The sequence below is a fragment of the Medicago sativa genome, chromosome 8 (assembly GCF_051527215.1).
Source record: "Medicago sativa cultivar Bolivia chromosome 8, Bolivia_mono, whole genome shotgun sequence".
NCBI lineage: Eukaryota > Viridiplantae > Streptophyta > Magnoliopsida > Fabales > Fabaceae > Medicago > Medicago sativa.
In genome coordinates, this window is record NC_140756.1 from 85,288,206 (window position 1) to 85,299,318 (window position 11,113).

At 32.4% G+C, this 11,113-nt stretch overlaps 1 protein-coding gene across 2 annotated transcripts; it reads right to left on the reverse strand.

The window, feature by feature from the left end:
* Positions 1–1,156: 1,156 nt before the first annotated feature.
* On the reverse strand, positions 1,157–9,750 carry LOC146902548 (sucrose nonfermenting 4-like protein). Of its 2 annotated transcripts, none has more exons than XR_015022312.1 (14): positions 9,627–9,750; positions 9,165–9,407; positions 8,932–9,019; positions 7,301–7,477; positions 6,833–6,967; positions 6,664–6,723; positions 6,321–6,410; positions 5,607–5,711; positions 5,123–5,267; positions 4,867–5,040; positions 4,501–4,564; positions 4,296–4,365; positions 2,489–3,082; positions 1,157–1,748 (listed from the first exon to the last, which is right to left on the reverse strand). XR_015022312.1 is itself a non-coding variant. In XM_085734532.1 (14 exons), the coding sequence occupies exons 2-14, from the start codon at positions 9,293–9,295 to the stop codon at positions 1,657–1,659; spliced, it is 1,446 nt and encodes a 481-aa protein (XP_085590658.1). In that variant the 5' UTR covers positions 9,296–9,407; positions 9,627–9,750; the 3' UTR covers positions 1,157–1,656. The 2 variants fall into 2 exon arrangements, 1 of the variants encoding a protein (XP_085590658.1); XM_085734532.1 differs by having other exon boundaries at positions 2,489–2,603.
* Positions 9,751–11,113: the final 1,363 nt, after the last annotated feature.

The following is an 11,113-nucleotide window of genomic DNA, read 5'->3' on the forward strand; positions in this document are numbered from 1 at the left end:
ATATTGTTAAAGTATAAACATAATTTTTAGCTTTCATAAAGCACATACAATTTTAGCAATTTTTCATAAATTATTTATGGTTTATAAGAAAAAAAAGTAAGAGATTAGATTAACTTTTCTAATACTTAAATGATTAATTTGAGACAAAAAAGTGCAATTATGTAAAGGATCAACATTAAATATAACAACCTTATAAAAAGAATTAAATAAAAAACGATCAAGTCTTATTTCACGAAATGAGGTCGGTTACATGGACTTGTAATTTTCTATTATATCTCTAACTTATTAATCTTTAGATTTTAATTCATAATAAACTTCAAATAAAAGGGACAAAGTACATTCATCTTTCTTAAAATCTCCTTAAATATCACGAACAGCCTCTTGTTTCTCACATGACACTCACACACTCGCATCCCCTCACCTGACACCGTTAAATTCCTGTTTGACAAATAAATAGACCCTAAAATTTTATTTTGTATATCTTTTAGATAACTATTAGTTGAAAAAAGTAGTCATTAATCCTTCTCCATATTCTCACTATCCCACTTCGATGTTATAACATTGGCTTCAGACTTGTTTCAAAAAAAAAAAAAATTGAAAAAAAAAATTGGCTTCAGAGAAAATTTCGAAGGTACCACTTAGAACTTAGTCTTACTTACCCTTTATTGTATTCTTTAAATTTAGAATGTTACATACAATCTGAGGATTGCACAAGAGGTCCCACAAGTTGCTCAACCAATTTTCCAATGCTTCCCTAAGCCCATTCGGATGTTTTTGGTTGAGCTGAACGAGATGAAATTATGAGAGATTCATACAGATGTGAGTGTGAGGCAGTTAATTACAAAAAAGCGAGCAAAGGCTAAGAGAACTAACATAGTTTAATAGAAGGGAGATGATTGACTCTTGGTTAAAATAACAAAGGTTGGTGATTAGTTAGAAACTAAAGGGATTGTTTGTGTTTCCTATTTAGAACTCGAACCGTCAAATAAATGGTACAGAAGTCCTTTGACAAGTAAGTCTACATCGTTTTCTTTCACTTTCACTTTCACTTTCGTCCATTTCCATGACTTTCTCATTTTTTTATTAATTCCTAAAATTGCACGTTTAGCACATGTCAAACTTATTGAGGAGAAAAATATTAATAGAAGAGAGAACATACAATAAAATATTTACCTATTACCGATTTGACAATGCCAACCAGACACTTCAAGTTTTTTCTTAGAGACAACATCAAAGGAACTAACGCTAATAATCAACAAAACAATACAAATAGTATTTCAAATATTTGTCCTCCCATAAATTTCCCCCCCTAAACCTTGTACCTTAAAATAACAATATGTATCTGTATCAGGAACACAACATATTTGAAGATAAATATGAATGGGGGGAGACAAATAATTTGGGACAACGAAAAAAACTCAAATTTACAGGTCTGCCTCTTTCTCTAGCCTAAAATCTTAAAACAAGGCAATGAAGCAAGAGGCTGATCCGATCCAATTGTATTTCAATGAAATAACGATCAAATCATCGCACAGAATCTCTGGAATCTCTCTCTCTCCCCCTTTAGTGGTTGGGCCGATGATGGTTGTGTTATATGCAGAAGGGTCGTGACCACTGCAGCACTAACAGTCAGACTTGTTCCGTCACCAATCCAAACTAACAGAGGAAAAACTTAAATATGTCAGTCAGTGATATGATGCCTTCTACCCGCTTGCTGCCAGCTTCAACAATAACAAGCCGTCGGACACCTGAGTACAAGTCAAGAGGGCATAAAATTTTAAGCACTGCAGTCTTTGAAATAAACTCAACTGGATAATCCAAGAAAGAAAGAAAAAAAACTGGTGCTAAACCAAATCAACAAAAAATGACACTTATGAGTTCAACAATTTCAGCCAATTTTGCTTAGGTTTTAAGATTTAGGAGAGAATAGCTGTTTCAAAAAAATAGCAAACAACACTCTAGCGTGGAGTAAAAGAATCTACAAAGTGTATGCCTATTTAATCCGTGATAACATTTTCTATTTTCATTTGAACTTGTGTTAACTTTACTAGCTAACAAGGAGATGATAGACTCTTGAAGTGAAAAATTGAGTGCATATTTTCGAAACAATGAAATGCCAAAAGAATTGTTTTAATTATTTCGAGAGATGCATAATCTCTAGCTAACATTTCATCTTCTCTCCATAACAATAGTTCACTTCAAGAGTCTCACATCTTCTTGTTAGCAAGTTAAAATGAACATGTTTTAAAAATTGTTTTCGCACATTAAACGGGGCCTAAAAACTCAAGATAAGATAAGATATTGCTTTCACTAAACATTTGAAGATAAATGAATAATCATGGTTACTGGTTGCTGAAAATGACGAAATGAAAAATAACAAAATCTAATCAAGAATAAATTGATAGCCTAACACAATTGATAATCAACCAAAGAAAACTTAAAGCCCCTTCCATGGAAAAAAAAAAAAAAAAAAGAGGGAAAATAAAACCTGGGTTTGCCAAGCGTTCCATCACTTTATGCAAAGAATCAGTTCGCAAACACATCTGACATCTTTGACTTCTCGACTCATTAGGATTAAAAGCATCCTGGCTCAACTGCAATGCCTGTACAGACAAAACAAGAGGGATTAAATTAAATCACCATATTAAAAACTCAATATACACTACCTTTATTTCTTCAAACAATATCACAATTAAATCCACCAAATTTTAAAAAAATGAATTACTGGAATAGATCCTGACCTTTGCTTTGAATTATTATTATCTTTTTTAAAATGAACAATTGTAGGTAATCTGTTTAAACAATTAACAGCAACCACCGAAAACGGCAACAAAGCTTTCACAACCCACCATCAGATATGTGACAATCTTAAAAGAAACTCAACAATAGGAAAGCTTTCAGGAGGCATGTAATGCTTTTTAGCAAAAAATGGGATTAGAGTAAATAGCAAAAGTCAATTTTCCCCATTTAAAAGAGCGATGTACTCATTTCATGGTGCAGACGGTAAGATGCTCGACTAGGTAATTCCATCGATTCCATTGATAATGTCAAATCCCAGTCGTTAAAGACAGTGTTACTCATCCTGTCCAACATCCAGTATAGCTTCAGCTAAAAATATACACCAAGGGCGTGGGCAACTAGAAGTTTGGACTCATCAAGCATACACTTTAAATGATCATATATTTGAAACAAATGAATTGATAAAACTCATTACATCTGTTCTTTCTCAACAATCAAACAATAAGTTGCTTCTCCTTTCTTCCTCAACATATCAGTTCAATCTAACTACCAAATTGCTACAAGAAGGCTAATATAATTGACCTGGATTAATGCCTATTTTTAGTTCCTCGGTCTAACTCTTTATGGCAACTGGGGCTCATTGAATGCACAAAGGAGCACTTTTAATAATATTCATAGGATAAGTACATCACTTAATATAAACAGATTTTAGTAAGGAGCACAATAGGGAAGTTAACTTTTCATTGATACAATGTACTCCCTCTGGGCTCAATTATAAGCACATATAACTAATCACAAACAGATTAAGAAAAAAGGTTAACCTCATTTAGTTTTCTTAATGTAATAAAAAAAATGGTATTTCTTGACATGAACTACCCTTTCTTTTAATTTAATTTTGTATGGAAACTTGTATCATTGAAGAATATTTTGAGAATAATAGCATTAAATAGGGTGAAGTTAGTTAGATTATGCTTATATTTCGGTCCACCAAATATGACTAATTTTTTTGCATATTCAAGTCTAGGGTAGTACACATTAAATCATGGGTGTATGTTAACCTCCAATATAAAAAGGAATAATATCCACCTCTGCATCAATAAAAAAAGGAATCTAATTCCATATAAATTTCAAGGTCTCTTAAACATTAGATAATGCAAAAGAAATGAATGATCAAATATCATGAGATATGGGATAGAAACGTTTCAAGAAGAAAGGACATTACATAACGTCAATAGGGAAGGAAAACACTAAATTTAAGCATAATAGTTCTAGATAATCCTACCCTTTATGAAGCTGAGTAATTTTTCCTTTAAAAGAAATGGCAAGTAATTTTTTTTTATCAAAGAAAAAGAAAATTTAGTAGGGGGCGGAAAAGCAGTGATTCAATATATTAATTTTATGGTCGTCCTTAAGTGATCAGTGTCGTAGGCTCAGCAAAACTACACAGGGGTAAAAGCTAAACAAACATGTTTCCATTTGTTTTTTTCTATCTTAAATTTTAAAAAAATAAAAAATTGTCAATGAGGAAAAATGAAAAATAGAAAATTCTAACTTACCTGATGAACTGTCATTTCATCAAGATTAATGTGTGTATAAGCTCTGTCCTTTGCTAAGGCTGTTATATCACTACAAAGCAAGGAAAGGAGAAAAAAATTAGAAACTTGATGGGCAATATAGAAAGGAATTGTGAAGAGTGAAGACAATTTAATGTTTGAACCATAGAACTTCCGAAGTATATTGATGACGATAAAAACTACTAACCTCCGACAGTATATATCCAGTAAAGAGTCACTCTCATCAACTATTGGTATTGAACTTACTTGAGCTGCAAAGAAAATGTTGAAATGTTATGTCGGTATATAATCATATAATGTAAGCAAAACATCTATCTACAATTTCAATGTTTAAATTTGAAAATGGATATTTCTCATTTAGTTAACACATTCATCTTTTCTATGCTGTTTAATTTTATCACACCCCAAAACAACACTTCTTCTCAAAGTGGGAGTCAACACTCCGCTTCCAGATCCATCAGCCTAATAACTCAAAATAAAATAGAATAATCATTTCTTTATTCTTTTTCTCTGCTAATTTTATTTTGTGTGCAAAAATAAAAAATAATCAAACCTTGAACTAATAAGTTTAGGGCTGAAGTAAGAGAAGCATTTGGTCTCAATGTTGCTAGAGGCCGGCGATTTGTCTCCCCAATTTTGGGCATCCATGTGCCCACAGGAATTGCACAAATTGGAAGTTGAAGTATGGGCAATGAACTAGAACAATTCCTAAAATACCTGCAAATGCCTGAAAATTCTATCCGGTAACGATCAGGCAGATCTTAACAGCAGAAAAAAGAAAGTTGTAAAAAAATAAATAAAACACTTGCATCTAAGGATCCCCGAAAGTGAAGCAAGATGTAGTAGTTGTGGAAATGAACCATCTTCAGAAGATGAATGGATAATAGGAACAGTTGAAATTCCATTTTGCAGAATCTTCAGAGCAACATCTTTCAAATTATCAGATGGCCCTGCCTGCACAATAAGTAAAATCAACAATCAATCATATGGCCCCTCCAGCATTCCATAATTATGACACTCATTTTACATAAAAGATGCACATCAACCATATCAAGATAAAAAGAACAGTGATTATTGGGCAAAGCTTCACACATGACCCAAGCAAAAACTTCGTCAAATCCGAATCCAATCAAATAAGTTAAACAATTGCAAAGTTGTGAAAAAGAATGGTACTTTTGATTGCAGAATGATAACAGTGAAACAATTAGATTACTTTATAAATTAATAAAAGATAGGTTTGAAGAGGATTGCAAAAGAAACTAATATTTTGAAAATTAGCATTCCAATACTTACATGGATGAAACGTCTTGAAAATAAAGTCCATTTTCCCTCCTTCCAAGCTGATATGGTATGTGTTTCAAGCTCTTCTTCTGTCAGATTGGACCCATGATTCCCAAGCTGAGAAAAGGATAATAGCAAATTTTGTAATACATTAACAAAAATTAAAGACGGGTCATGAATGAATTTTACAATTAGAATTTGCAGTTTATCATTATCTGGAAAATCTTGAAATCGATTCTCAACAACTAATTTCTGGAACCCAGCTCATATTATGCAATAAATGGTTTTTTAGGGAACTTGGTTTGATGCAAAGGTTTGAAATACCAAGGAAAACAGAGCCAAAGAAATCAAGTTCTGTAGTGACTGTTTTCAAACAGATTTATCATATAATCAACGGAAAATAACCATAAATGAAATGCTGCTTGTGATGATAAATTGAAAAAATATGGTGTATACATGGAGATGCAGAATCAATTGGTCATCAGTTTATTCACTGTCAATTGAACTGTTTCTGCCTATATTTTTGTAATTTGGTGTATACATTTACTGACATAGCTCACTCCAGGCAGCAATATGTCATTTTCTTACCTCTCATACATCTTGTATCAGTATTCAGTAGTGTATTGGCATTGTGAGTAACTTAGTGTTTGCACGAGCCATGATGACAAGAGCTTTGCTTTAAAAAACTTGCCAACAGAAGGAGTCAATAGAAGAATACTTACATACCTCTCTTAAAATTAAAATAAAATCCAAAACGCTGAGAACTCCAACAAACTGCCCCTTGCAGAAATCCCAAAGAGGAGCCATGGGAATTCCCTGTAAATTGTCCAATTAAAAAACAATTGCATAAGAAAGCAACAAACAAGCAACCGGTAAACACACAGAAACAATGCAAATGAGAAAGCTGAAACCTCAAATTCCATAAAAGGATTCAAAATGCATATAAATCATATCTCGCCTATTTATCAGGATTAAAAGGCAAGGAAGTTACATGCAGTAATCAAACATATTTTGAGCAGAGTTATTCAATATATCTAAAAAGTCCTCTATATGAGCAAATCAAAGATACCTGCTCATGTAGTATGTGAAATGCTTGCTTCACTGGCAGATCAACATCCAAGGTAACAACCTGTGGCCAGATGTCACCACATTAGTAAATCATGTGATTCTAGCTAGCGGGTTTGACAACAGCAAAAGGTACAGTCCTGAATAAAGGGCCAATGGTGGAAGTTCCAAACCTTGCCTGACTCGGGAAGTAATTCATAAGCTGTGCGCATAGACAAGTATGTAGAAATACGTTGGCGTGAGGTCTGTACTTCAACATCTGATATTCTTGGCATCACCTCACTCAATGTACCATCTGTCAATCGGACCTGGACGATGAAATTTCATATGCAAATAAACAACTACGCAAATTTAGACATGTGAAATATAAGGTAGTACAATGCAAAATAACACAAGTTTGCGACATTACATTGTAAGTAACCAGGGTTATGATAAATAAGAGAATACTAATGGAAATTAAATTTTGTGTGTAACTGATTTGGAATAGACGCCTCAATAGGCCTATATATCGTGTGGTATGAATTATGAAAACTATTCTTTGAAATTTCAGTCCAAACAACCAAAAAATCCGCAAGCCAGCACCCAAATAGCTGACATGCTTGTAATCATAATTACCAGTTCATAGTATGAGTAACACTTACCACGCGCTGAAAAGTCTCATTGTCAACATCCATGTTGGACCCTGAAACTATGTCAGGAGGTAAAACAGGTACGAAAGGATCAGTAGCCAATAATACAGTGTTAACTATCCCATAATCTCCGGTTATATGGGGGGTGTGCTCATCATGCCGCCATTCACCATCAACAAAAAACTTGTACTGCATTTTAGAAAACAATATAATAAGTATGTACGCTACTACGAATAAAGGTCAAGCATTTTCAATACTCCCTCCGTCTCACAATAGGTGTCCTCTTTCCTAAATTTTTGTCTCAAATTATTTGTCCCTTTTGCAATATCAATACAACATTTATTACTTTTTTCCACTAACATACCCTTATTTATTGCATTTCAATCATATATAATTATTCCACTAACTATAATTAATAAGCGAGTTTTAGTAAACAATATACGTTTGACCATTAAAATCAATATTATTACTCATTTCCTTAAGAACCGTGTAAAACTCAAATATGACACCTATTGTAGGACGGGGAGAGTAATAAATACTCCCTCTGTCCCTTATTATAGGAGTAGTTTACAATTCTACAAAAAAAAATAGGAGTAGTTTACAAAAATCATGGGTATTAAGAAAAGTTGTTGGAGTAATAAAGTTGTCTCAGATGTGTGTAACTATTACTAGATAATCCTTAATTAAATATATATTTAATGTTAACTTTTCATATACCAAGACAAATTGGTAGTATTAATAAGGGGTATATTTAGAAAAAGAGTAATCAATGCATCTAGAAATTTGTATATGATCTTATATTTAGGGACAAATTTTTTTTGTAAACTACTCCCATAAAAAGGGACAAAGGGAGTATTTCTCTGAATCTTTTAAATCCACTAGTGTGAGCCATAAATGAACACTTCAATATCAAACATAAACAGTATATTACTTCTCGATTAACATTCATTGTGAAAACAAAACATCTCAAAACATATTAATTCTCGATTAACATTTATTATGAAAACAAAACATCTCAAAACATATTAATACTCGATTAACATTTATTATGAAAACAACATCTCAGAAGAAAATTTTAAAAAGGTAAAATTCTGAATAGATTGTGAATCCCATCCCTCTGTAAATAACATTGGTTATCATTTCCCTGTTGCTTCCATGATAACAAGGAACCCAGATTGCCTGCCGTCACTGACTACACGAAATCGTAGGTCAAGAGATCAGTGATCGTCTGATCGGGATCGACCGTCCAGATCAAAAGCAGATTTCGATTTCCTTCAAAAGCTAAAACTACCGAGCTTGAGATCAGGACCATCCAATCTCAATCAGATCGGACATCAGGCAGTCACGGATCCCACTGATTGTGTGATTGCATGCAGTCAGGCAGTCCAGTTCGACAACCAGACGTTCAGAGATTAAACAGGTCTTGAGTTTATACACTAGCTATTATCATCAACACAGAGCTCATTGCCGTCACTAGTTGTCTGCCAGAAAAACACTTTGCCACCAGAACACCTTTCTAGGTAAAAAATTATAAAATTCACACACACACACACACACACACACAAACACATATAATATTTTAAAAAGAATATGAAGCTACTACACAATCATTATCAAGTACCAATGCAACACTATAAACTAACCTGATGATAGCCAGGGGCCAAGTTATGAATAACTTGAAACACAGTCGGACAACCTTCAACTGGTGACATTTGCAGAAGCTCAGACCACCTTTGAGACAAAATTCAAATTTTTCTTATTAAAAATGCAACAAAAAAACATGAATCTCCACGAAAACCACCACAATAATAATAAAACAAACAAAATTAGAGCTTTTGAACCAAAAATCAAAACTTTTAGAATTAAAGTGTAATACCTTGTGAAAGAACCACTGAGATAAACAGTTCTTCCCCCATACGGCCACACAAACCGCACTGGAATCAGCACCGTCCCTGCTGTAACAACACCACCCACATCCCTTGCAGAATCCATGCTTGGACTGAACATTCTATTCCAAAATTCAGTGTGATACACTCAAAATTCCCACCAAGAACTAAACTTTATAGCATCCTCTAATCAACTTCAATTCGCAGAGCAAATGCAGCACCAATTCAATGCACTACGAAGCAAAAAATAAAAAATAAAAATTTATCCCAAATCAAAATCCAACAAAAAAAACAAAGTTGAAATTTTGATGCTTTGTGATGATGAAAAATCAAAAATAATGAGTGCCCATTGCCCAGCAGAAGGGAATGGAAAGAAGATTTGAAGCGGATAGCACAAAATTGCATGCAGGAAAAACCCTAACCCTAAATCGAGAAGAAAGAAAAAATCTTACCAAATCGAGGGTCTTGCGTCGACGAATTTAAGAATTTTGTGGGGAAAAAATAAATAAAAATAGAAACCCTATTGAAACAGAACACAGAACAGAACAGAAGAGGTTGAGAAAATCGAGGATGTTTGCGTGCGTTGTGATAGACGAAACCTTGAAATATTGTATGAACTAATTAATTAATTTGATTTGATTTTTTATTTTGGGTAAAATTTGATTTGATTTGATTTGATTTGATATATGAAATGAAAATTACTATAAAAAAATAAAAAAGGGTCAATGAATTGTGAGAAGTTGCTGCTAAATAATCAAGCTCAGATTGGTAAAGAGATGACAATTTATTTTCATTTAACGAAAAAAGGGCGATTTATTTTGTTTTGCCAATGATTGATAATCTTCTATAACAATAAATAAGATACTTTTTATTTGGACGGAGTTTTTATTCCAAATTATTTTTTTTATCTTTCATTAAAGTAGGAGCAACTAACTAACTCCATTCAAATAAGAATTTAAATTAGACTTAATTGTAGATTTGGCCTCCTAAGTATCACAATCTTGCGATTTTGACCTACTATAAAAAACAATAATAAATCAGTTTCCTAAGTTTAATCCTTTTGCATTTTTGACCTCACAGACCAATTTTAACCAAATCAATGCTTACGTGGCACCACATCACTTAATGTGAGGTGTCACGTCTGACTTTCTATTTTCTTAGGAAGCAAAAATCGCAAGATTATGATATTTAGGAGGTCAAAACTGTAATTAAGCCTAATAAATAAAGTGATGTCGGTGTCGCATAAGCATTGACTTAGTCAAAATTGGTTTGGTGGCCTAAAGGGCAAAAGAGGGAAAACTTAGGGCTGATTTGTTGTTGTTTTTTATATGGAACTATACCATCGACCCGTGCTCCGCACGGGTCCTACCAGCTAAATCATACGCAAATAAGTTACACATTGTATACTATATTTATAGGGACAAAAACATATTTAACCCAAAATTAAAAATATATGTCTTGACCAAAATATATATATATGTAATTAAAAAATTTAGGGGAACTAAAACGAAAAGGAATTCATGAATAATTAAAAAATGAGAATCATCCTTTAATATCCAAAAATTTTAATTAAAGAAATTTTTTAGGGAAACTAAAATGAAAATTAGTATATTTATAGGGACAAAAACATATATTTAACCCTTTAATTTTATATATTTACTATTATTTACAATTTGTTTAGGTTAAATTTATTAAAATAATTTTCTTCAAAGTTGTACAATTCAATATTTTTATGTTTTTTAATCAAAAGAGTTATATTAATATTAATTTTGAATTAAAAGTAATTACAAATAAAAAAATATATAGAAATGTTAGGCCAAGTTTGAATTCTTTTTAAAAATCACTATCAAAGTAAAATGTAAAAACTATTTAGATCAACTATATATTGATTAAATTCTACATTCCTTCAAAAAAAAAATTGATTAAATTCTACATATGA

Coding starts and splice junctions, on each gene's coding strand:
- LOC146902548 (XM_085734532.1), bottom strand. CDS start 9,295: ATGTTCAGTCCAAGCATGGATTCTGCAAGGGATGTGGGTGGTGTTGTT. Junction 9,020..9,164: donor CTCAGTGGTTCTTTCACAAG/GTATTACACTTT, acceptor TTTGTCTCAAAG/GTGGTCTGAGCTTCTGCAAA. Junction 6,724..6,832: donor TACTTCCCGAGTCAGGCAAG/GTTTGGAACTTC, acceptor ATCTGGCCACAG/GTTGTTACCTTGGATGTTGA.